This window comes from Sciurus vulgaris (genome assembly GCF_902686455.1).
Source record: "Sciurus vulgaris genome assembly, chromosome: 5".
Classification (NCBI taxonomy): Eukaryota; Metazoa; Chordata; class Mammalia; order Rodentia; family Sciuridae; genus Sciurus; species Sciurus vulgaris.
The window spans coordinates 177,828,252-177,853,329 of NC_136465.1; the positions used below are offsets into that span (position 1 = coordinate 177,828,252).

Consider the following 25,078-nt stretch of genomic DNA (forward strand, 5'->3'; position numbering starts at 1 on the left):
AGGGGAGGGTGCTAATGGGTGGGGGCGTGACCTACCCAGGTGAAGCCATCTGTCTTTCCTGGGAGGGTCCTCACCTTGCTGCCTTGGGCCTCAGCCCCTGGCTGCTGCCCCTACTGCCCGCCTCACAGATCAATCACAAGCATAGAGCCACTCCGCTACTGTCTCTGGAGGGACATCCTTAGGCCTCCATGGGGGCTGTGGTGGTTCTTTCTGAGCTTTTCGTTCTCAACTGTACATGGGAATGAGGCCTTGGCACATGACTTCCTCGGCCACTGATTCTATCCTGTGGATGCACATACCTTACTGGGGTGAACTGTGCTTGGGGCCGCTCTGCTGTGCAAGAACCAAAGCCCTGGTGCATGGCTGGAGCAGGTTTGGCTGGTCTTGTTAAGTGCTGCCTGTCTCCTGGTTCCCCATCATGAACCTGGTTGAACCTGGTCGCTGGCGGTTGTGCTGCTGCCAGCCTTGGCCTGGGAGGTCCAAGTGCAAAGATGTCTTTCAAGTGCCTTCAGTTCCCACTAAAGCTCAGTGGGACTCACTGGGGCAGGCAGTGGTGGGTCTCCTGAGGGAGAGAGGAGGCCTTCAAGCCCTCTATGGCCCTGCAACTTGCTTAAGCCTGGGCAAATTCCCAGGATCAAAATGATTTAATTGTTTCATTTTTTCTAGCTCTTGTGGGCACCTCTGAGTATCTCCTGTGTTCCAGTCCTGGGGCTGGGTTCTGCAGAGACCAGCTTCTCCTTGAACTTGGGGTGGGCGGCCAGCAACTCAAGAAAATGGATAATTACATTATGATCTCAAGAGAGGTGCTGTGTCTTGCCAGACATGGTGAGGCAAGTAATCCCAGCAACCCAGAGGCTGAAGCAGGAGGATGGCAAATTCCAGGCCAGCCTCAGCAACTTATTGAGACCACGCCTCAAAATAAAAAAGAAATGGCCAGATATGTAGCTCAGTGGTAGAGTGCCCTTGGGTTCAATCTCCAGTATAAAGGAAAAAAAGAGAGACATGCTGTCTCTACCCAGAAGTTGGGGACAAATTCAAGGGGGAGCCTCCTTCCCTTTCCCGGTTGGAAGCCAGACACAATGTGGCCAAGGAAGTGGGAACCCTGGTCCATCCTCCAAGAAGCTGCCCCCCCCCCCACACTACAGTGGGTGGAGTGAGGGTGCTGCCTTCATGCCCTATGGCCATTGTCACCTGACCTTGCTATTGTAGCTTTCTCTCCTGATGCAACATCAGGTCAAGGACAGCATCTGTGACCCTAGCATCACTGGCACATGGCCTGCACTGTGAAGCTGTCAGTGAAAGTTGGTGAATGAATATCTGAAAGAATGCATAAATAGGGGGCTGGGGCTGTAGCTTGGTGGCAGAGCGATTGCCTAGCCCATGTGAGGCACTGGGTTCAATCCTTAGCACCACATAAAATAAACAAAGGCATTCTGTCCATTTATAACAACAAAAAGAATGCATAAATAAATACAGGAGAACCTGACCTGGGGAAGGAAGAAGTGAACCTACAACTGACAGGCCAATGATAAAAGAGGAGAGAGAAGAGAAGAATGGAGTAATGGAGGGAAGATACAGGTTACAGTGGCAACAAGTTATTCACCGTCAGTGCTGTTTACTTAAGATCCTACTATGTGTTCACACCATACAAGTAGAGGTGGGGACCCCCCTTCCCAGCAGACATCGCTAGGGCCACTGGGATCTAGCACCCAGAAGGCAAGGCAGGAGTGGAGCCACTGAGGCACGGATCATGGGTTCCGGTCATATCCTCTCTTTTGTTTGTGAATCAAACAAAAGCCCAGCTCTTGCAATTCCATATTTAGTGCAGGTGACACTAAATGGCCACCACCCCAGGGAAGGGAACTGAACACTTGGCGCTCCTGGGCTGGTGGGGCCAACAAAGCCAGTCCACGGGGTGAGCAAAACACAGAAGAGGTGGACGGCAGATCCAACCCAACTCTTCTTTGAGCCTTGCTCTATCCAGGCCGCCCCCGGACTTCCCTGTTCCTGGAACCAGGAAATCCTCTTCTTTCTGAAACTAGCCTGAAGCTGGCGTCCTGTTACTTGCCATCCAAAGCTTCCTGGCAGATACTTGCGCCTGGGGTGTGCACCTGGGTGTATCAGTCACCACCACTGCTCTCCAGTTAGGTAAGATTCTGAGCAGATGAAGGAATGCAACTCGGAAGGGAGCCACGCAAAAGGCTCAGGGTGCAAACTGACCCAGCACATCGATGCCCCAGGCTGCTGCGGGAGCCTCCAGATGCAGAGGCGTCGGGGACGCCAGGACACGCAGAAGGGCGGTGCATCAGGAAGGCCACCCTCCTTCCGCGCTGCCTGACCACCCCACCCTCTCAGCCCTGACTCCACGGCCCTTGGCGAGCACCCAGCAGCTTAGCGTTGCGGCCACGAGGTCGGGGCGGGACTCCAGGTCGGCAACTTCCGGGCGGGAGTGTCCGCGCGTGCGCAGCCAAGCCGACGCGCAGAGCAGTGCGCGTGCGCGCCGGGCTCGCTTCAATTCCCAGGGTGACTTCAACTCCCAGGGTGCACCGGGCGGCCAGCCCTGTTCAAACTGGCCAATCGGCGGCCCTCGCCGCCCGGCGCCGCGTTTAAACCCTCGGCGAGGTGCAGCGTCTTCCGCGGCCGGGCGAGGTGAGGTGAGGGCGAGTGTCTCCGTGGGCCCGCGCCCCACTCACGGCCGCACTTCCTCCGCAGGCTCCTCCGGGGAAGCCGAGATGGACGCGGCCGGGGAGGAAGGTGAGCGCGGCGCAGGGGTTCAGGGCGCCGGGGCCGCAGGGGCAGCTGTCCGCCTAGAGGCTCCTTCGTGGTGGGCTCTCCGACCCGTGGCCGCGCGGACCTGCACATTTTCTTGGTGGTCACTGGCGTCTGCCTCCTAAGGCTCGGTGAGGCCTCGAGGACCGTGTGAGCGAGGGCGCCTGGCCCGAACCTTCTTTGTGGTTCCCTCTTGTCTGTAGGTTGTCAGATGAGAGGCAGAACATTCCCCGAACGTTGCTGCCCTCGGCAGCCCCCGGGAAGCCCACGCGTGCCAGGCTGCGTACAGCGACGTAGCACTTGCATGTGGTGGAGGCGTGCCCTCCCTTATGCTTCCAATCCTATTTAAAATGCCACTGCAACATGAATGCGGTGTACGTGGTTATCAGCCGGTATTAGGGAATTAGTGACGAGAAGTCTGCAAGTTCAGGACTGGCTCAGTTTAAGTCAGGTGTTTCCAATCCACAGTAGGCTGTGTCCACGGATGTCCAAGGGATGCAGAGGGTGGGCCAACTGTAAAGGTTATTCCCTCTTTTGGGGGGCGGGCAAGTACTGGGGATTGAACTCAGGGACACTCGACCATTGGGCCACGTCCCTAGCCCTCTTTTATATTTTATTTAGAGACGGCTTTCACTGAGTGGCATAGTGCCGGCTTTTGCTGAGGCTGGCTTTGAACTTGGGATCCTTCCGCCTCAGCCTCCCGAGCTGCTGGGATTACAGGCGTGTGCCACCGTGCCCGGCTTATACCCTTGTTCTCTTAAAGCATTTTGACATCCTTTTACCTTTTGTTCCTGAGGACAGTAGGTGAGACAGTTGGACAGCGTACTGCATTTCAGTTTGCAGAAACCTCCTGGAGACTGCGAATCATCATTGCTTCTTCATCCTGTCTAGGAGGCACTTCTGCACTCTCTCCTTCCCGTTGTGCCCTCCTTTCAAATCAGTACCACTGCTGAACCTCACTGCTCAAGGGCTTCACCCCTTCTTTGCCCTTCTTCACCTCCTTGTTTTAGCCTGTCCATTATTTTACACTCATCATCCACATGAAGGTGTGTTCCCTTGTCCCACTTGTCCCCCGTCTTCTCCCCTGCCTCTCCATTGCTGTTCCTTGCTCAGAGCCAAACTTCCTTCTTTGTTTTGCTATTTCCCTCCCTCAACCCCTTCCATCCCAGCTTCTGTCCACACCCCTTCAGTCAAGCTGCTTCTATCAGTTACTTAAAATTCCACATTGCCAATTCTTTTGTCATTTTTCTGTCCTAATTTAGTCCACCAACTTTCCAATAACATTCCATCTCCTTTTCTTCTGGAAACTTTCAAGAAACTCTTGGTTTTCCTCCCCTGTCGGGCTGGTATATTGGCATCTCTTTGCAGGTTCCTCTTCCTCCTCGGCTCTCTTTGCAAGCTGATCGCCCCTGGACCTGGCCTGGGACCGCTTTGTACTTTCACCCTGGGGGCCATCAGCAGCCCCTGGATTTCTGCCTGTCTGCTCTGTGGAGATGCTCCTTTCCAGCTCTGTTCTGAGCTCTGGTCTTGGATAGTCACCTGTTCGGCATCTTTACATGAATGGTTGGCACCTCAAACTCAGCGGTGCTCCCTCTCCAACCCTAGTCTTTACTGGTTCTTGTTTGTCTTTCCCAGCAAAGTAAGTGGCCCCTCTGTTTACCTAGCTCTGCAGGCTGAGGACCTTCCACACACATTCGGTCCCCAATTACTCCTGTTTCCACCTTAAGAATGTATTTTTGAACTACTCTCTTTCCAACTCCATCCAGATGCCACTACCCTGTTCTCAGCCACCTTACCTCTCCTGCACCTGCTTGCTTTTCACTTTGCCCAGAGTTTCAGTGAGCTTTTTCATTGTTGTGACCAGATGGGATCCACTTAGAGGAGGAAGTTTGTTTTGGCTCACAATTTCAGAGGTTCAGTCCACAGTCAGGTGACTCTAACTCTGGTCCTGAGGTGAGGCAGAAGAAAGTCGCTGAGGACAGGACAACAAAGAAGTAGGGAGAAAATACGACCCCCACAGCCACACACCTATGTCCCACCTCCTCCAGCCACACGCTGCCTGCCTGCAGTTATGCAGGTTATGGAAAATAAGATTCCTACAGGACAGCTCCCCAAGAAAATGGAGGGACGGTGTGGCTCCGGAGGAGGGAGGGGGATTGGCCAGACATTAAGCCTCTCCAGTGCATTCATTCCTGTTAACAACGGACCCTAAAGGAAAGGGGCAGATACTGAATGCTGGGCCCTAAATCTTGACCTTCCCCCATGGCAAATTAGTCCTAAATGACAATGGGCAAGATTTGGGTACTCATCCCTCGGGTCTGGTTTTAATCTGTACAACTAGTCCCTGAGGTCAAAACTGCACGTGCACTGTTTCCAGTGATCACATCTCTGTACCCTCTAAAACCAAAACCCTTCTGTAACTGACAGCCATTTTCCCATCTGGAAAACGGGCCCTAACAATGTCGGAATCTGCGAAGGAATTGAGGCTTCTCTGAGTCCACTGAGGTCTGCTTCCCGTCCTTTTGCGCTTACAGTTAATAACCAGTTAATCCGTGGCAGTGGATTAACGCACAGATTAGGTTACGGAGCTCATGATCTAATCATATCACCTCAGAATGCTTGCATTGTCTCACATGAACTGTTGGGGGATGCCTCACCCAGCCCATAACAGCCATTACATGCATTTGCAGTTGCTGCCTTGTTTCTGACACACTGCACAGCAGCCAGGGAAATCTGACCCTTAGAAACGAGTTGGATGTCAACACTCCTCTGCTGAGAGCCCTCTGTGGCCTCGTGTTGCTCTTGGATAAAATGGAGGCTCCGCATCCTGGTCACAGGCCCTCCTCAGTGTTGCTGTAGCTGTGACCTCTGACCAGTTCCTCAAGCACACTTTGTTTAGTTTCCTCAGAGGTGTCCGCTCTTCTGTGTTGGCTTCTCACAGTGCTGCCAGGTACATGCAGGAGGGCGGACGCCATGTGTCCAGAGTCTGCCTGAGGACTGCGGCTTGTCGGTGCTCCTGTGCCTGAGAGTGATTGAGTCAGCCCGCCCAGACCGGGAGAGGCTGGCGTCTAGCCCACGGTACTTTTTCCACAGCAGACAGTTGAGGGTGTCTAGAAGTGACCTATAAAATCAGGTTCCTAGTTGAGATTATAAAAAGTGAAGTATACCCCTCTCATCTTTGTCCCTTGGTCACCTCCTCGCCCCCTCCAAAAGTCATTGATGTCATCAGTGTCTTGTATCCCCTACTAGATACACTTTGTGCAAATGCCAGCCAATATGTAGGCAGTGTCAAGTTTCTTCTGCCTCCTCTCTGTCCTGTGTCTTAATGGATCTTGAGGACTGTTGTGTCAATATGAAAGGAATGTTAATTTTTGTTCCTATGCAGTGTTCCACCACAGGGTCAGATTGTAAATTGTCTTGCTGTTTCAAATGCTGCTGCTCTTTGGAAGATGTGCCTGGAAGTGGGCTTGCTGGGTCCAAGGGCATGTGCAGTCTTCCTGGGACATTCCTGCCCAGGTGGCGCTCCATCTCTTTCCCCACAGCTTTGCCATCAAACGTTGCTTTTTGCCAGTCTTACAGATGAAAAGTCAAGTCTTAGGGAAAGTGTCTTTTCCAATACTCTTATTTTTCAGTGAGACTGAACTTGTTGTATTTAAGAACATTTTTATTTATTTTCTGTGAAATTTTCCATTTTTCCATTAGGTTGTTAGTTGTGTTCTTAGCACAGTTAGTACCTAAAAGTTCTTAGGTACTTTTATAAATTAGCTGTTTGTGAGATCAATTGCAAATACTATTTTTCCTGCTTCTTGTTCCTCTTAACTATGCTCATTGTGATTTTTGCCACTTAGAGATTTTGCAAATTTATATATTTGAAAATCAACTTTTTATGTTAGGGCTTATGGTTTGGTGTCATAGTTAGGCCTTAGTACTGAGATTTCAAAGCAATTACCTCTTGTTCCTTTCAGGTTTCTTTTTTATTTTCAATTAGTCTTTAATTTATTTGGAATTTGTCCTGGTATGTTATGATACATGGATCAAACTTTACTTTCTTCCCATTATGTCTTGTAACTGTTCTTTGTGTATGTGAAGGATGTTGACTGCCATGTAATAATTTTGTCTTGGTAGTAGTATTTTATCCTTTTACTAGTTATAATAGCTTTTAGTTGATTTTCTGAGTTTATAACCGTAGCATCTGTGCACTGTGAAAGTTTGTCTCCACATTCTTTCCTTTGTCTGATCATGTTGGTTAACATGTCCAGAACAGTAAGCACTGTGGGCTTGGAGACATTGCCTCGTGCATGGCTTTAATGGACTTGCTTCTGTAGCTTTCCATTAAGCCTAACACTGGCTTGTGGACTAATACTCGTAGATGGTACTCAGTCCCTGGTACTGTTTGTTAATATTGCTAAGGATTTTTTTCTTTTTGGGTAGGTGATAATATCTCTTGCCCACTTGAAGTAAGGTTTGGCTCAGGTGACTTGCTAGGCCAATGAAATAGGAGTATGGTGTTTTGTGTCCCTTCTGGGTAAATGTCGTTAAGAACCAGCTTGGAATTTGCTCTTTCATCTTTCATGGAAACCAACTGTGGTCCTGCTGGTGGAAACTCAGTCAGCCCAGCATCTGAAGTGGGGAGGCCATGGAGCAGGGTCCACCTTACCCTTGGCAGACATAGTTTGAATGAGAAATTTTGTCTTCATTGTTTAGGCTGGTTAAGCTTTGGGGATTCTTTGTTACATCAGCATTAAGTTAACCTATCCCAACTGATAAGGTACATTTGCTTCTGTCTTAGGAGGAATACTTTTGATGTTATCCCATTGAACCTAATTTTAGCTTTTGGGTTGAGATGACTACTTCCTTGTATGATAAAATGCATCTATTTTTATTAAGAGCCTTTAAAATCAAGAATATATGTTGCCTTTTAGCATATGCCTGTTCAGTGTGTATGGAGACAATCACAGTTTTCTCTTTAGTTCTAGTAATATAATGATTATATTGCTACATTGTGTTAAATTAAACCATATTACACTCCTGAAATGAAATGAGCTTGGCCCTAAAGCATTATTAGTCTTTTAACATGCTGCTGGATTCTCCTGCTGCTGTTCCTGTTGAGGATTTTTTTTTAAATTATTATTTTTTTAGTTGTAGATGGGCACAATGCCTTTATTGGATTTATTTTTTATGTGGTGCTAAGGATCAAACCCAGTGCCTTAGGCATGCTAGGCAAGTGCTCTCCCACTAAGCCACAACCCCAGCCCTGAGGACATTTTTGTCGTAGTGAGGCTGGTTTCCATCTACCTTTATTGAGCAAACTTCACAGGTTTTTGGTGGCAGTGTGCTTGCTTCATAGAAGAGGGTTACCAGGTTTATTTCACTGTCCTCTGGAACAATGTAAATAGTATTGGAATTGGATGTTCTTTAAGCTTTGATAGAATTATCCTATGAAACCAACAGGGTCCCCTCCTCCCCTTAGGATAGTTCTGTAATGTTTCTCTAGTTATTTTGTGATAATTGAGCTACTAGGATTCACTTTCTTTCTTCTGGACTCAGTTTTATAAATAAACTTGGATAATTTTAGTAGAAAACTAAACAATATTTTCCTGGAAAATGATCTACTTAGCCATTTTCATAGGCTTATGTGCCCAAAGCTGAGGAAACTAGCTTATGAACCTTTTCACTTCCTCTCTGGTGCTCATTTCTCTTTAATTTATTTTATGTGTTGGTGCTGGAGCTTGAACCCTGGGCCTCATATGAGCTAAGCTTTTGCTCTACCACATACCTACACCTCCAGCCTGTCTATATTTTTCCTTGATTAGGTAACTAGAGCTATTTGACTGACTAGGATTTAATTAGGATATAGTGTATTTTCAAATTCTGATTTATTATTAAGTATTGTTTATTAAGATAAGTAAGACTTTGTGAAAGTGCTGTATATTTAATTATTGAGGTTTCAGTTCAGTGCATTTCAGTAACTGTTAAGTGTCCAGGCCCTTAGCTGGTCATTGGGGAATTTGGGGTGCATAAGACATTTGTTATCTTGGAGGAGCTTTGAGCCCTGCTGGGGCCAGAGAGAGCCCAGAGTGTCCAGGCTAGTGCAGCCGGAGGTAGGGGTCAGGTCCAAGGCCCTTGGGAGCTGTGGCATGGGGGCTGGAGGTGGGGAGCAGTTGCCCCAGCTGAGGGACCCACTGACCCAGAGCCTGGGGTGTGTTAGAGGGAACTGGGTGAGTGGACAAGGCCAGCGAAAGCTGTGAGGGGAGTACGGTAGGGTGGGGTGTTAGGAGCACTTTACCTGGGGGTTCTGGAAGGACTCCACGGAGCGCTGGTGCCAACAGATACTTGAGTCCCTACTCCACATTTCAATTGTATTTGGAATTCTTATTGAAAGGCGAATGGGTATTTTGTGGTTTATAAGAGGGAGATTTAGCCACCTGTAATACCAGCAATTGAGGCAGGAGTGCAAGTTCAAAACCAGTCTCACCAACTTAGTGAGGCCCTGTCTCAAAGCAAAAAATAAAAAAAGGACTGGGAACGTAGCTCGGTGGTTAAGCGCACCTGGGTTCAATCCCTGGTTCTAAAAAAAGGGAGCGGGGAATTGAATTCTCGAGGAGCTTTAATTCTAGAGGTCTTTTGAAAATGTTCTATACCTGAAAATGACTTAGCTCGTCTTTAAAAGCCAGTTGAATGATTCAGTGAAAGCATGTTAGAGTATGTCACAAAAACAAGGCTCTGTGCTTTTAGGGTGGCTTAGCAAGCCCAGAAGGGCTGGTGCGACTTAAAAAGGGAACGAAGGGCTGGGCCGAGGCTCAGGTGGAGCACTTGCCTAGCATGTGTGAGGCACTGGGTTCTATTCTCAGCACCGCATATGAATAAAGTCCATTAACAGCTATAAAATAAAATAAATTAATAAGAAAGGAAGAAAATGGGGGGGGGGCATAATCTAGAGTGCCCTGTGAAAATACCACTACATTAAAATAGGAATAGGTTACACTTTGTGGGGTGAAATTTCCTAATGGCCCTGCTAGCTGAGAGACTGGTAATATTTTCCTGTGTCACCTCAATCCTAAAATAACTTGACATTATTCCTCCCAGGTGTTCTTTTGGCTGATGAAAAATTTGACTTCGATCTTTCACTGTCTTCTTCAAGGTAAACAAATGAGTCTTCTTCCCTTGCTTGGGACACAACCACTTTGAGTGAAGCTTTGACTTGAATGCCAGTATTATGAACCATTAATAATCCTTTTCTTTAAAAACAGTGCAAATGAAGATGATGAAGTCTTTTTTGGGCCTGTGGGGCACAGAGAAAGATGTATTGCTGCCAGCTTGGAATTAAGTAGTCAGCTTGCTGCACCGCCTCGCTTGCCAGCATGCGACAGTGCCTGCACTTTGAGCCCTCTCTCGGCAGAGAAGTTTGTGGAAGTGTACAGAGAGGCTCGCTTGCTGGCTTTGCAGCTGGAAAGCCACAGCAGAGAAGAGGCCCAGGCTGCCGAGCCGGGAAGCTCTTCGAGCCAGGGTGTGGAAAGATTCATCCAGGAATCAAAATTAAAAGTGAAACTCTTTGAGAAAGAACAGGAAATGGAGAAGAGCCCCAAGTCACTTAAAAGAGAGACATACTACTTGTCAGACAGCCCCTTTCAGGGGCTGCCATCCTCCGGGGAGCCCCTGTTCCAAGCCTCCCCCCAAGCCCTGCCCAGTGTTCCTGTTCAGGTGGGCCCTGTCCTGACACAGGGTCCGCCCCCCTCCTCTCGACCTTTGCTAGGGGAGCCAGCTGCTGTCCACCCTTTGGATCAGGCAGTACCTCAGAAGAGGGTTGTCAGCAAGCTGCAGCTGCCTCGAGCTTCGTTTGTGAGAGGACGGCACCTGCCCAGCGCCATAGAAAAGGTAGACAAAACCGCACGGTGCAGCTGTTCCTGGGGACCCAGGCACTCCTCGCTTCTCAGCTTTCCATCCACACCCTGCCATGGAGACCATGCAGGGAAGGCCTGGAGGCACAGGATCTCTGAGGGTCCAGAGCATGGGATGGGAAGATAGCAGTGTGGCACTGAGAAGCAACAGCTTAGGAATACCCGCTCCCAAGTGCTGTTCACAGTGGCATCTGTTACAGCACTGGGTGTTCCACCCCCAGGCAAGCATGTGTTCTAACCAGCACCCTCTTCCAAAAGTTCCTCCTCCGGTCACCACTAGGCATGTTCTTGTCTGTGACTTAGTTTTACATTGCTTTCCACGTGGGCATTGAGTGGGGAAGTGCTGTCCTGGGAAGTGGTAGTTGACGGGTACACTCTGGAGAACTGGGGTCTGGGAGGCTTGTGGAAGGATGGACAGGGGAGAGTGGATTCCAGACCACGACCACAGCCTGCTTCCCAACCTGCCTGATCTGCCTCTTGCTCTTCCTGTGGAGGAGAGGTTGGAGAGACTGGGCAGGGCAGGTTATTCAGGCCCGGCCACCCTTCCCAGTGCTGCTCTGCTGTGGGCAGCAGTGGTGGGGAGTGACACTGTGGGGTTGTCTTAGGGTGAGTGAGTACAGAACACGCAGCAGGGACCTGCCTAGAAGTGCCCTTTCCTGTTTTTAAACCCATCCTGACATCCTGACTCTGATCAGAGACCTGACCTTAGGGATTGTGAGCACAGCACAGATGCACACAGGCAGGGGCTTGTGGTGTGGCACACGTGTACTCCAAACAGACCTTCACAGCAGCATTATTCCTAACTGCCCAAAGACTGGGCCGACCCAAAGTCCATCCCTGACAACAATGGAATCAAGACAATGGAATACTTTTGGCAATAAAAAGTTGCAGCACTGCTGGGCACGATGGCACATGCCTATAATCCCAGAGACCAGGGAGGCTGAGGCAAGAGGATCACAAGTTCAAAGCCACCCTCAGCAACTAAGTGGGGGCCTGAGTGACCTTAGCAAGACCCTGTCTCAAAATAAAATATAAAAATGGGCTGGGGATGTGGCTTAGCAGTTAAGTGCCCTGGGTTCAATCCTCAGTACCTAATAAAAAGTTGCAGTACTGATACATGCTATTATACAGATGACCTTTGAAAACACGTTTAGTGAAAGAAGCCAGATGTAAAAGGTCACATATCATATGACCATTTAATGAAATGATCATCAGCAGCAAACTGTAGTGGGAGCCAGAGGGGGTGGTTGCTAATACATACGGGTTTCTTTTAGGATAACATGTTCTATAACAAGCTTATGTTGATGGTTATAGAGAATTGCAAACATGAAAATCTGAGTGTAGACTTTAAAATGGTAGTTTTATGTTATGTGAAGTATAACTTGAGTGTTCAGATGCTGCAAGGGAAGAGTTGCTGCTGCACCTGCCACTCCTGGCTTATTAACTCTCCTTGCTGTTTATGTGAGCATGGAGAGTTGAAGGCCCTCGTCCCTAAGTATGTCAGGAATTCATTCTCTGTTTGACTTCTGGTCAGAAGACATGGCTTCCTGCACCAGAATGAGATTTATTGCAGTTGGGTAGCTTCTCTGGTAGAGATGACCGTGTCATGAATACACCTTGCTGTGTAGCATTTTAGAATTTACGTAGCTGGAACCAGTTTGTGGTCATTTTTAAGTGAAGCTCTGAGGAATAGCTTTAGCAGATTTCTCCCCTCTGCTCCATCTGCCTGGTATTTTTTTATGCTGTTTTTAACAAGCCAAGTTCATCATCAGTGTGTGCACAGTTATTTGGTAGAGGATATGACCCTCACTCCTTTGCATCAGCTGATGAATTGAGCAGCATGGTAGATTTGGGGAGGAGAAGGAGGGCCTGGGGTCACTTGGAATTGAAGCCTCAGCATCTCTAAAGATGACTTAGTTCTCCCATTTCACATTAAAAATCAGCCCAAGACAGAGGTACCAGCTAGTCCTTCCGGGGTGAAACTCCTCTATGAAAAGCGCTCTCATGGGGATGTGCTCCTGGACAAACCCAGCAAGGCTCTGGACACGGTCAGCTTTCCAGCTCATGGAAGACACCAGGGCCAAGGCAAGCGATCACTCCCCGTTCCCAGCAAGGTGAGTTGGCCAGGGCCACAGGGGCTGTGACTTGCCTGCCATCCATGGGAACAAGGTGGCAACTTTGTTTACCAGGGGTGTGAATTTTGATTAAGGTCAAATAGGAAAGTCAAAAGCTCTGTCCACTAGAGGCAGCTTGGTGAACTGACCTCAAAGTCGCGTGTGCTGGGAAGGCCATCTCAGTAATGGTAGGATGCTCCCTGTCTCCCTCACAAGGTCCCTGCAGAGGACATGGGTGCTGCTGTTTCGAGCTGCAGCTCCCCACAGGCACGGAGACTCCCACCTTTTGCCATTTATTTTCTGGCATCAAACAGCCATGTGTAAAGATCACTGGTGTTCCCTCTTAAAGTGCCACAAATTGGGCTGACAGCAGCCAATTTGGGGTATGAGTTGGAGCCCCAAAATCTACATTTCAGTTAGTTTCCTCACATGTTCCTCAAGCTACGGTTGGAAAGACTGCACTTTGAGAAACACAGGCAGCACTCCATGTCCTTGGTTCCCACTCCCGTGAAAGCACCAACTGCAAATTGAATGCATTTGGGACAAAAGCTACATGTGTGCTGGACACCCTTTGGCTATTTCTCTTGTCACGATTCCACTGCTTACTTCATTTCAGGCACTGCTGGTCATCTGCAGGGGCTTAAAGGTAGGGGATGTGTTCAGGTTGTATGCAATTACTGTGCCACTTGACATCAGAACTTGGACATCTGTGGGTTCTGGTATTTGCAGGGTCCTGGGGATAATCCCCCGTGGATACCATTACATAATCATTAAGGTATTACAAATTATTTTAGAAGCCCATGTTGGCAGAAATAGGTATGGGTGGACAATGAAATCTTTGCTGATTCTGTTTTTTTTTTTTTTTTTTTTTTTTAACGTTTTGTCTCTGTTGGGGCTAAAGAAGACCCTGTTAAAGCCACCTGGCTATACTGGCAGTCTCACAAGGAAATCCTCTTCTGGGTCTGTTTCCAGCAGCACATCCAGTGTGTGTGCATCTCCAGCAGCAGGTAAAGGTGAGCAGTTGGTGGTTCGTGCTCAGACCACTAGTCAGATGCGGCCTAGAATGCTGTCCGTTAGGCTGATACTGTTTTCCTAGGACCTCCTGGCTCATCAGGACGCTGTTCAGGGCTCGCTCTGGGCTGTGAGCTAGGCTGGCAGGGAAGATTCTTCATCCCTGCTGTGGGTGCTTCCCTCCAGGAAGGAGATGGGTGACTCTAGTTAAGGGTCCATGTAGTCAGAAAGCGTGACGTTTTCAATGCTGAGACGCAGGTGGATGCTTGTTGCAGGCTTGTGTTCCTGGAGTCAGGTGCCCATGTTAAGACAGGACTGTCCTGCTCATTTAGGACACGTGTCCCCTGTGATTGCCACATGTATTTTATTCCTTCCTGCCACACCTATTCAAATTCAGGCTCCATGTTCGTCTTGCTGAGCCAAAGCTGCCATCTAGTGGTAAAGGGAAGAATCACTTGTAGGCTGCAGGAAAGCATGTTTTCCTGCTCTTAAGAACTAAATCCTTCTCATGTTATATTTGCTCTGAAGACTCTGGCCAGAGTCCACTGAGGGTTTTGTTCATGAGACGTGAAAAATATGAACTCTTGAATTATACTGATCGTATTTCGAATCTAGACCCTGCCACTCAGTCATTATAAGAAATATGAGTAGACACAGTGGCCACAGCTATAATCCCAAGAGGCCAAGGCAGAAGGATTATAAATTTGAGGCCAGCTTCAGCAACTTAGTGAGACCTTGTCTCAAAGTAAAAAAAAATTTAGAAGGCCAGGGGTGCAGCTGAGTGGTAAATCACTTGCATGAGGTGCTGGGTTCAGTCCCCAGCTCTGCCAAAACAAACAAACAAACAAAAACCAAAAGAGAGAAGTCTGTGTCCTGACTTTTGCAACCAAGGTGACTTGGAAGTACTCTGCCAAGTTCCTGGCTCTTCTGTGGCACATACACACATTCTGAAAATGGAAGCCCTTGGCCCTTCGGAAGGTGTTCTGAGCTGTACCTTGCCCCACTGATTCCGTCGTCAGCACCATTCTTTTTTACTGTACTGTTGAGACGTAATAAAAGGCCAAAGGTTGGGCCAACAGCAGCCAAACTCAGGGGGTATGAGTTGGGGGCCCCAAGTCTACATTTCCCCGACGTGTTCCTCACCTAACAGTGTGAAGACTACACCTGGAGAAGTTCAGTCAGCCTTCCATGAGTGGGGCTGCTGGTGATGTATATTTCTCTCTTGTGCTTGGTAAACAGTGTGATGGTTCAAACAAACAAAGTGAGTTTGAGTGATGCCCAGTCTTCTCGTGTCTCCTCTTGCAGCTGAGTCAGGTGAACTCGCAGGTATTCCTGGCAGCAGCTCCCGGCCTCTGTCAAACGCCAGCAAGCCGAGCAGAATGGCACCGGCCATGCCGCGCCAGTCTCTGCCAGCAGCCCCCGCCGGGACTTCCTGCAGGCAAGCAAGGAGGGCCGACGCTGCCGAGTCCATGGCAGAGCAACCCCAGGCTCCCAGCACAGCCCCTCTCCCTCTGCCCCAGACCCCAGGAAGTGGAGGCCTGAGGCTGGACCCTAACTCCATTTTGTCACCCTCTTCTCAACCAAATAAAACTGGAAGTGTAAGAAGGCGAGCTTCCTATCTAAATTCCAAGGCAAAGGCCATGCCCACCCCTTCAAGTTCATCTAAAATGCTCAAGTTTCCTATTGGTGAGTAACAGATAAACTTCAGTGTGTTTTAAAATATTGAAGAATCTTTTATTTTAAGTCTTGGAACATTACTCTGGGTGGGGGTGCTCTTGCTTTCTCGCTCTGCAGTCCTTGGGGAGTGCTCCGGTACCTGCCACTCACATTGGCACAGGTGACCAGGCCTGCGGTTCTCTGCGTTCGCACCCCTGTGGAACATGCCACTGCTCAGGCTGCGTTCGCGGTTCCTCTTGGTCACCCGTCTTCAGCGGTGTGGTCATCCTGCAGGGCCTGCTCCATCTTGCTTCCTCTGCATCCTGTGTGACGGTGTTGCTTACATCTCTTGAGGGTCTTGGTTTTTCCAGCCTGTTTTCTAGTACTTCAGTTTGGATCGTTTCTCTTGTTACGTTCTGCAGAATCTAATCTGCTGCTACGCTCGTCCAGTTAGATTTTCATTTCCAACATTAGTTTCTCCGGTTCGTGTGGTACTTACGTTTTCCTTTAGCTCCTTGAAAGTATTTAAAATGGCTGTTTTGAAACCTGCTTCTTCTAATCCCATCTTCCCTGTCGTTTGGGGGTCTGTTCCTGCAGACCTTTTTCCTGGTGATGGTCACATTTTCTTGTGGCTCACATTATCAGTTGTACACTTTCAAATGTCTGGATTGTGCAGAGCTTTGGTTTGGCAGCAGTGAATGTGCAGATTAACCTGGTCCCTTCCGTGCTTCCTTTGAGGCTCTGCTGGGGCAGGTCTGGAAAGGTGCTGGCACCTGGCATGGTCCAGGCTGCGCCGCGAATGGCTTTGCCGAGGCCTCTGCTGACGTGCTGTGCTCTGCCAGCTCTACTCCTGGTTCCCAGTGCTGTTCTTGCCCTGCACCTGTGTGCTGCCTGCTACTCAGCCAAAGTGCAAGGTTCCACTCTGACTCTAGAGCCCTCTGTAGCTCCCTCCTCTCCCCCTCTGCCCCTCAAATCCCAGCCACCTTAGCCCCCCAGACCTCTAGTTACTTCCTCCAACTGTGAGGCTGCCCTGCTCTCTGAGTCCTGCCTGCCAGCTGCCTCCAGCCCAGCCTGTGAGCTGAGCTAACAGTTCTGTCTTGTGGGCACTGGCTGTCACGCAAGGCCCTGGGCAGCATTGTTTCCTCAGGAATCGAGCTTCCTCAGAAGCGTCATCTCTAATAGGTACAGAGTCTAAAAGGGAAATGCAAAACAAAGCTAAGAAGAGTGTAACACGCCAGTCTGCAGAGTGGCTGGGAACAGAATGGAGACTCAGGAGACAGGGCCAATGACCCAGGCCAGTCCTGCTGAGGTCATGGAGCTGATTGTCTCAACATGTGGTTGGACCTCAGTTGCCAGATCCAGCACAAAGCATTAACAGAACCACGGACTTTTTTTTATTTAGCTGATAAAAACCTAGAGATTCAACTAGGAAGGGGTTGAACCAGGAGAGTGTTATAAAAAAGGACTGCTGGTATAATTTGAACAAAAAGTTGTGCAGGGGATGTTGCCAGAGTTGCCAGGTGGACCATCTGGTAGCTATTGAATAGGAGATTTTAACTACATCATTATCCTGACAAGTGAGAAAGAGCTCAGTGTAAATAACAAATAACAAGGATAAGCATCTTATTTTGATACAAGTCATACTGTGACATCAGTCTCTTGCCTAGGCTCATGGTTTTTGAACTTTTCTGGTCGTGGCACCAGCAGTGTGGAACTTCCTGAGCTGCCCACACATCAGGCCTGGGCTTATCCCTTGAAATTCACATCAGGTTGTCCAGCTTCTGCTTATGGGGCTGTGGTAAAGTGCAGTCCCTGTTCTTAGTAATTCTGTGGGAGAAACCTGAACTGGAGTGACCGAGGAGGATCTAGGACCCAGTCTGGTCTCCAGGTAGACAAAAGCCTTGAGGACAATGAACAGAACCGACATTTAGGTGAAGAACCAATAACAGGTGGATTGTAGTTTTTCTTTAGAAACAATTTTTCTCTCTAGAATACTTTTTATTTTTTAACTAAAGATAACAGAAAAACGATTTCTTTGCAAAATGAGTTGTTTTGCCTTGACTGTTTCCTGTGGCAGAAAAGTGATTTACCATAGAGTAATCTCAGATTTAGAAACTTCTCGAGCCTAGAAAGCAAACCAAGGCGGACTAGATTTTTATCTGTGTTACATCGAGTCTTGTGTCCTAAGACTCCAGGGCCTGCCAGGAGGTGACAGTTCTTCCTCGCTCACTGCAGAACTGCACACCCTGAAGCCAGGCATCCCGTGAGTGTTTCCAGATATGCCAGTGTTCCCCAGTGTGTCCTGTGACAGCAGAGCCTTTCTGAACTTGTGCAGATAACCATTCGCCATAAAATATGAATAGTGTCTGAATTGGGGAGCAATCAAGTAGGGAGGAAAAAAGTACTTAATCCTACCTTTGTTTACAAGTGTCTGTTTTATCACGTTGTGACAAACTAGATAGTTTAGAAGTTGTTTCCTTAAATCTAGAAAATATATAGGTAAAGAACCAACAAATGTCAAGTAAATGACATGAACCCTTAAGTTTTATCAGTCATTCCGTCTCACAGAGAGTTCCTGTTCTGCTTGGTCCTCGTGAGTGGTTTCACGAACCCATCACTCCTTTCAACAGGGTTCTGGGAATCTCTGTTTAGTCCGTTGACCTTAAAGTTACCAAAAATGTCTCTTCAAGAGAACTTGTCACTGTTCCGTGGATGTGGTAGCAAATGCTTTCAGAGAAGAATCAAAACTATGGCTTACAAAAGACAGGGCTCTGAGGAGAGTGTGGCCTTGGACAGGGACCTTCAGTTACTGTCCTCGCACCAGCATTCTAAGACAACAGTGGCACCACCACACCGGGACCATCAGGACCTTCACACCAGTTACACACCATCAGTGTCACTTAACAAAGGCTTGCTATCACTTTATTATTTGACAGTGCTTCCCATGCAACCCAACATACCAAATACCCCCAGCTAGTTCATTATCTCTACAAGAGGACAGAGAATGGTTGGAGGATCTCAAGGGGCCCAACTGGAAAACCAAGGTCAAAAAGACAATTTAGGACTTTAATCCCAGGAAATATAGGATCAAAATGTCAAAATAGGATCACAGATCATTTTTAAATAATAGTCAATCATTTAACTAGAATGGCTTTAACTAGTTATAAAGTGATCGCATTATTAATAAAGTGATCAAAGAATTTAAAAGCAAACAGATGTTTAAAAAAAAAAAGCTTAACTCGTTAAAAGCTGTTTTCCTAAGTAATCAAAACCTAAAGCATAAGAAGTCAATCACCTTGAGACAGCACAGTCTTTCTTCCTGGGCCAGTTTCCAAAAAGTAAAGAAAAGCCCCTGCATTGTGGTTGCTCCTGATGGGAGGCCAGTTACGTAACCAGGAATCAAGCTGATGGTAAGGAGTTGAGTGTAATCAGATGCTGGAAGAGACGTCCAAGGGCAGGAGCGGCATCGCCCTCAAACCCGTGCCATGGGTAGGGAGAGCATGCTCCTGGGGAACGTGAGAAGCACGTGAAAGCTTTTGGTTCCAGGAGCACTTCAGGTACGTCAAGAGGAGCCGTAAGTGGAAAATCACATTATACTAGGCCTAGAAAACATTTTTAGCATCAGGCCACACAGCAGAGTCAGAATTGGCAGGCAAGCTTGTGGGAGCTGACCAGAGTCCACAGAGAGCCCCCAGTGAGATGGAAACTGAGGCAGGACAGGCCGCCAGGCAGAGCAGACCACAGGACTAAATCAAAACCTACAAGTTTTGACTAAGAGCAGATGACTATTCCAAGAAAGACTTACTGCTTCAAATGTACAGAATTATTAGATCTGGTCTTATCAGTGTGTTAATGCTCAAGTTTCAGAAAAACTCATAACAGCTTTTTCATTCCAGCCGACCTGATCACACACAGATTTTTCTCTTAAGATTTGTTCTTCACAAACCTTCTATGACCTGCCTTTACGAACTGCTTAAATGTAGTTTTGTCTGTTTTTTCCCCCCTTCTGTCTGGAACAATCCAGTGCTACTTCAGTTACAAAAATTTTGTCCCATCTCACAAAATTCTTCCTCATACACAGAAAATTCCATTTCATTTCACTTTCCTTACCTTTCCTTCATAAATTCCCATCTCTTCTTCTGGTTCTGTTCTACCTTGTTTTCATTTCCTTTTCTAAAATTTATATTTTGAAACAATCCTTTAGAAAATTTCCAAATTTAGATTAAAAAATTACTCCTTTTCTTATAAAAGATGTCTTTCTTGTAGTTTTATTATTGAAAACATCTTAATTTTCCTCATGTTCTTTGCATATAGAATTGCATATATTAATTAGAATTTTCAACTCTTAGTAACCTTAATCTCTAGAGAATCTAAGGAGGAAAGCTCTCTTGAATTTCCTGCCATAGGCCAATGGCTGATGAGAACATGCTGTAGAATTTCTGGAAACATGGGCTTTGTCCTAGAAAAAATTTTTTAAAAATATGTAATAGAACATACTTATTAATAGACACAAATACATATATTTATATGGAATTTAAGAAACCAAGGTTGAATTTATATTTAGCAATTGATGTTTCTGTATTTTAGCTTACTTAGAAATGACTCAGGTGTTTTATGAGTATCTGTTACTTAATTTAACATTAAGACTTACATGAAATTTTATTTATAAACATTAATCCACTTATGTTTACCTAATTTATTTTAAATAATTATACCTACATTACTCACGAAGCCTAAGTTATTAGGCAAGCATAGTAATTATTTCCTCGTTAAAACAATAACAAAAACAAAAAGACAAGCCTGAGGGTGAGTTACCCTACACGATAGATGGGAAGCCGTGGCTCTGCCTAATACTTTGATCTGCATGTTGGTTCTCGGGTCAGACTTCGACTTTGAGGATCTTGGCATCTAGCAGATCAGCATACCCTGGCTGCCAGCAACCAGACAGGAATGTGCCAGCGGTTCCGAGGATACCCTCGTTTTTGTTTACCTGCAAACTTAAAAGCAGCTAATACGTGAAAGATCTATTCTAGTTTTTGACACAGAAGACACTCGGGTTCATTACTCTAACAGAATTCATGTGAGCCAACTGGAGTGGAGTTCCTTAAGGGTTTTAGCATGCAGATACCATGAGCAACATGGACACGTGTAGCACATGAACACGCAGGAAGAGCTCATTACTCTCATTTTAGTCACGACAGGAAAATATAGTAAACATAGAAGTACTGAATACTATAAATCTATAATGTAAAGGTAAACTATAAATATGAAAATATAGTAAACTCACTGCTTTGTGAAAAGACATTTGAATCAAATTATATTTCTTTTAAAAAAAATTTTTTTTCAGTTGTAGGTGGACACAATACCTTTATTTTTTCATTTTTATGTGGTGCTGAGGATCAAACCCAGAGCCTCATGCATGCTAGGCGAGTGCTCTACCACTGAGCCACAACCTCAGCCGTCAAATTATATTTCTGACAAAATGGGACAAATGAAGATCACTCACTCACATGGCTGAAGGAGGTTTTTCTTTGTTGGGATGGGCAGTCCAGGAAGGCTGCAGGCCAGATTTGGGGTAAAACAGTCCCTGTGGCAGCATGGTTTTAGAAAGCCCTCCCTTTTCTCTGTTCAGCCTTGGTTTAAAGGTGGACACTCAGGTACTGACATTTGTCCTCTCTGCAGTAACAAGCCCCCAGGCAGCCTTCAATTAAGTGACAGACCATGTCCTCTTGTTTGCCAGTCTGCTCTGCTGGACTACTCAAAGCCAGTGGGAAAAATTTTTTTAAATTGTTCTTAGAAGATTATTTGCAGCTTTTGTTTTTGTTTGTTTGCTTGTTTGTTTTTCCCCTTGGTTGATGTAGCAGACAAAACAATTTTTTTACACTGGACAGAGCTCAAGATGTTGACTAGGGTGGTTTCAAAAGGGCAGAACTGTTTCCTAAACCAGCATCAGCCACATAAACCTACATTTTCATTTCAAAAAGGAATGATTCTTAGTGTGTGGGCTGCCACAAATTACAAAACATTAATTTGAAGATTTTGTTTTGTTTTGTTTTAGTTTTGTTGTACTATCTTGGTTGTAAGAAAAACTGCTAAGCAGGCTTTGTTCTTTATTCATTTCAGTTTGTCTTTATCTTAATGTAAGTGAAAAAGTCAGCAGATTGAAAATAGGCAAAGCTAAGATACAGAGGTCAAAAGCCTCCCAAGGTGCGGACCCTGTGTTTGCAGTTTAGCAATGGATAAAAATAAACCCGTGTGAGAATGGGTTCCCAGAGGGGGCCTTCTCTCACGGTTTATAGTCAGTCCCGTTTGTTTCCTACCAGTCTCCAGAGAGCAGAGGAAACCCAGTGAGCCCCATCAGAGGCTGAGCTCTGGGGAGAGCATTCATGTTGACACGCCACCGGCACAGGGTTCTTGTTTTATTCGCAGGCAGAGGGCCTGGACTTGAGACTGCGGTCCCCTGGTCATGGGAGACTGGTAGGCACTCTGGTGGCAATTGGGGCTGTCTGTCATGCAGGAGACTTTCTTTGTCTTGGGTGAAGATGGTGACAGCCACCCTCATGGCTTCTGAGTGGCTGCCCTGGGCTCTCTGTTTAAATTGCTCCCAGAAAGTTTTCAGAAGCAGGGAGGAAAAGAGTAAGCAGCCACATCTTCAGAGGCACACACAGCGAGACCCAAATGAGCCAGAATACAGGTGCTCATGAGAAGTTTCAAACTAGGCCTGCAGGTAAACAAAATAGTACACGTGGTGTGCAGTACCAAAAGAGAATCTACCAGAAGAAATGAGGAGTGCTCATGGCGTCAGGCCTGTGGAGATCTACTCGCCAAGAGGGAGTTCTGTCCGAGCTCTCCAGAAGAGCCAGGCCTGCTGTAGCCCCTCCCGGGTGCGGGCCCTGTGTTTAAAACAGCCTTGCAAATCCTGGTCCCCAGTGAAGTCCCTAGGGCTTGGCCTGAGAAAGGGCTGGAGTGGAGCGAAGCGTTCAGAGGACTGCCTCCACCAGGACTCTGGGTCCCTCCAGAGGGCACTGGCTTCACCAGAACTGCCCCTACCAGACAATGAGAGTCCCCAGAGCATAAGGATGTGCATCTGGGAAGGACCAAGCACGGCAGTGGGAACACCCATGCCCACTGAGCCACGGGGCCCCAGGGGCCCCGTCAAGGGACGTTTTCAAGGAGAAACCGAGGAGCAGCCAGCAGGCATTGTGAGCAAGAGTCCTCGGCCCTGAGGATGGACAAGTCTGGCGGTGTCCTTGCAGTGGAGCTTTTAGTGTGAGGTGGCCTGACCTCCGTAGGCTGGCGGCTGGCAGTCCTGTGCTGGTACTCTCAGGCACAGTGAGGGAGCCCCTCCTTTGCAGCCTCAGAACTTTACTTGTTTTTTGCTAGGATTGGCACGAGCGACTCCATTTTGATTCTGATAGCCTTCACAGATTTTTTGAAGTTTTTGGCATTACTAGTCAGTACAGGTGCCTTTAACTCCTGAACACCCTCAGTGTGAGCCCGTGTGTGAGAATGAGCTGTTCTGCTGAGGAACCCGGGCCTCTTCATCTTGTTTTGCCACGAAGAACCTACTCCTACCTTAGGATACAGTACTCACTGCAGGATGTCCATTCCACTTATGTCCCACTGATCAGGACTTAGCCACATGGCCACACTTGCTGCAAAGGACGTGACTATGTCTTCACTCTGCACCCAGCTAAGATCCCTGACTGTGAGGAGGAGAGTACTTATGGAACAGAAACTAGCAGCTTCACTCAGGTCGAGGAACCAGGGGAAGGTGAAGAGAGGAAGGCGGAGAGGCTGGCTGCCCCCAGGCTAACTCGGGCGTGCTCTGTGACCCCAGGGTGCAGGCTGAGTACAGAGGAGGCCTGCAGGTGAGAGGGTCTAAGCAGGGAGTAAGCTGACTTCTGGGAGGGAAGGAGGCCTGGGCAAGGGCAGAGGCCCACCATCACCTGCCCAAGATGAAGCAGCAGTGGCAGGAACCTGTGCCTTTGACCTGCTGTTAGATAGCACATGTCACTTGTTACTATCCTAGTAATGTGAGGGCTCAGGAAAATCAAAGTACTTAGGGCTTTGCTGGGCTTGCCTGGCCTCCACCCATGTTTCTGCCAGCGCGGGTCTGGCCAACGCAGGGAGCCATCGCCAAGCGGAGGAGACTCCGACTGGGCCGCCATCAGAGTCCTGTTCCTGTCTGGTTGAAGGTGAAGTGCAAGGAGGCTGTTTCTCCTCTGCACCATTGGCAGGAGTTTGTGTAGAGGTGTGCCCTCTCGTGCCCCCACAGCTGGCAGGTTTCCCTGTGTGACTCATCTGACCTTAAGCCAACAATGCCTAGTGCCATCTGTGCTGCAGGTTGGGAAATCAGAGCTAGGTGGAGGGGACCTGCCTGTTTGGCAAGGTCCTCGAGTGGTGGCTTCCCAGCTGATCCTTCTGACCAATGTGTACTCTTCTCTGGTCTTAGGAGACTCCCTGGACAGCAGGATGCCATGGTCCTCCCAGGCACAGCGGCCGCAGTCATGCTTCTCGGTTGGCAGGTAACCGCCCTCACTCTGCCTCCTTTCCTTACGTGTGTGGAGGCTGAGGCTCACAGTGCGGTTGCCCCACAGCCATTCTAACTTCATAGTGGGGGGGGGTGTGGCTGATGGGCTGAGCCCCTGCCCTGGGGGAGCTGCTTCTGTCCAGTGTGACGTGGCCATTGCTGGCTATGGGCTGGAGGGGTTGCTGGGCTGGCCTGAGCAACAGGATCCCCTCTGATTTGTTGGGGCTGGGTGTTGCAAAGGCTCCCAGATGACTTCTTTGTGCCACAGTTAAAGGCCACCAGCATGGTGCAGCTACTCACACTCTGGTTTGAATCCAGCACTCTGAGGTCTGACCTGGTGCAAGCCACTGAACATTCCTGACCTCGTTTTCTCACTGGCTGGAGGACGGTCCAGCCTCACACAGCAGGTCCTGCAGACTAAGCAGACAGGCACTCAAATAGGTCGCCTGGCTCACAGAGTCACCAATGCTGTCCTCTGCTGCACCCTTGACTGTCACTCACAGAGTGCTCGGGTGCAGCAGAGACTCTACGCTGGGATTCTCAGCACTGACAAGGAAGTGTGGACGTAACCACATCTGACGAGATTCTCTGCTGCCTGCGGGTCGGGGAGACTGCCCACCAGGGATCTTGTGGTGGGCTGGCAGCGGCTCCAGGTCTCGCTCAGGCTTCTCTCGTAACCAAGGACTTGCTGCATCAGCGAGCTGCCTCTGGATTCCGTTTGTTCGGCCATCTCCGCTCAAGGCTCTGCCTTTTCCTCACCAGGGTGGTTGCTCACAGCACTCCTGCGAGACGTTCATCAGGGCCAGCTTCACAAAGCCTGTCCAGCAGCAGAGGGACCCCTGTGAGTGCACGACGGGTGTCAGCACTGCCCACACCTGGGGGCTGGCGCCTCTCTGGCCTTCTGACAACTCCCAAAACCTTGCCCCGAGCTCTGGCTTCCCCGCTCTGTGCGCCTGCTCGGAGGCTCTCTTCTGAGCCTCGGAAAAGATCGGCAGTGAGGTGAGACAGGGGCAAGTTTGTCTTGCGTACCCTAGAACTCAAGAATGGGGAGGCTGTGGTCACTCAGGAAGCAGCTGGCAAGAAAACGGGCTGCACCC

The 25,078-nt window shown here is 48.2% G+C and overlaps 1 protein-coding gene across 3 annotated transcripts in view; it reads left to right on the plus strand.

Moving 5' to 3' along the window:
* Positions 1-130: 130 nt before the first annotated feature.
* The window catches only part of GTSE1 (G2 and S-phase expressed 1), a 29,590-nt gene continuing 4,642 nt past the window's right edge, over positions 131-25,078 (plus strand). The window contains exons 1-9 of one of the 3 annotated variants that reach the window (XM_079143324.1): positions 131-2,649; positions 2,713-2,754; positions 9,856-9,910; positions 10,020-10,644; positions 12,611-12,781; positions 13,683-13,794; positions 15,098-15,478; positions 23,904-23,976; positions 24,744-24,980. In XM_079143324.1, coding sequence (XP_078999450.1) covers positions 2,232-2,649; positions 2,713-2,754; positions 9,856-9,910; positions 10,020-10,644; positions 12,611-12,781; positions 13,683-13,794; positions 15,098-15,478; positions 23,904-23,976; positions 24,744-24,980 — 2,114 coding nt within the window. In that variant the 5' untranslated portion in view covers positions 131-2,231. The remainder of the gene's footprint in view (positions 2,650-2,712; positions 2,755-9,855; positions 9,911-10,019; positions 10,645-12,610; positions 12,782-13,682; positions 13,795-15,097; positions 15,479-23,903; positions 23,977-24,743; positions 24,981-25,078) is intronic. The other 2 variants (XM_079143326.1, XM_079143325.1) reach the window with 2 other exon arrangements.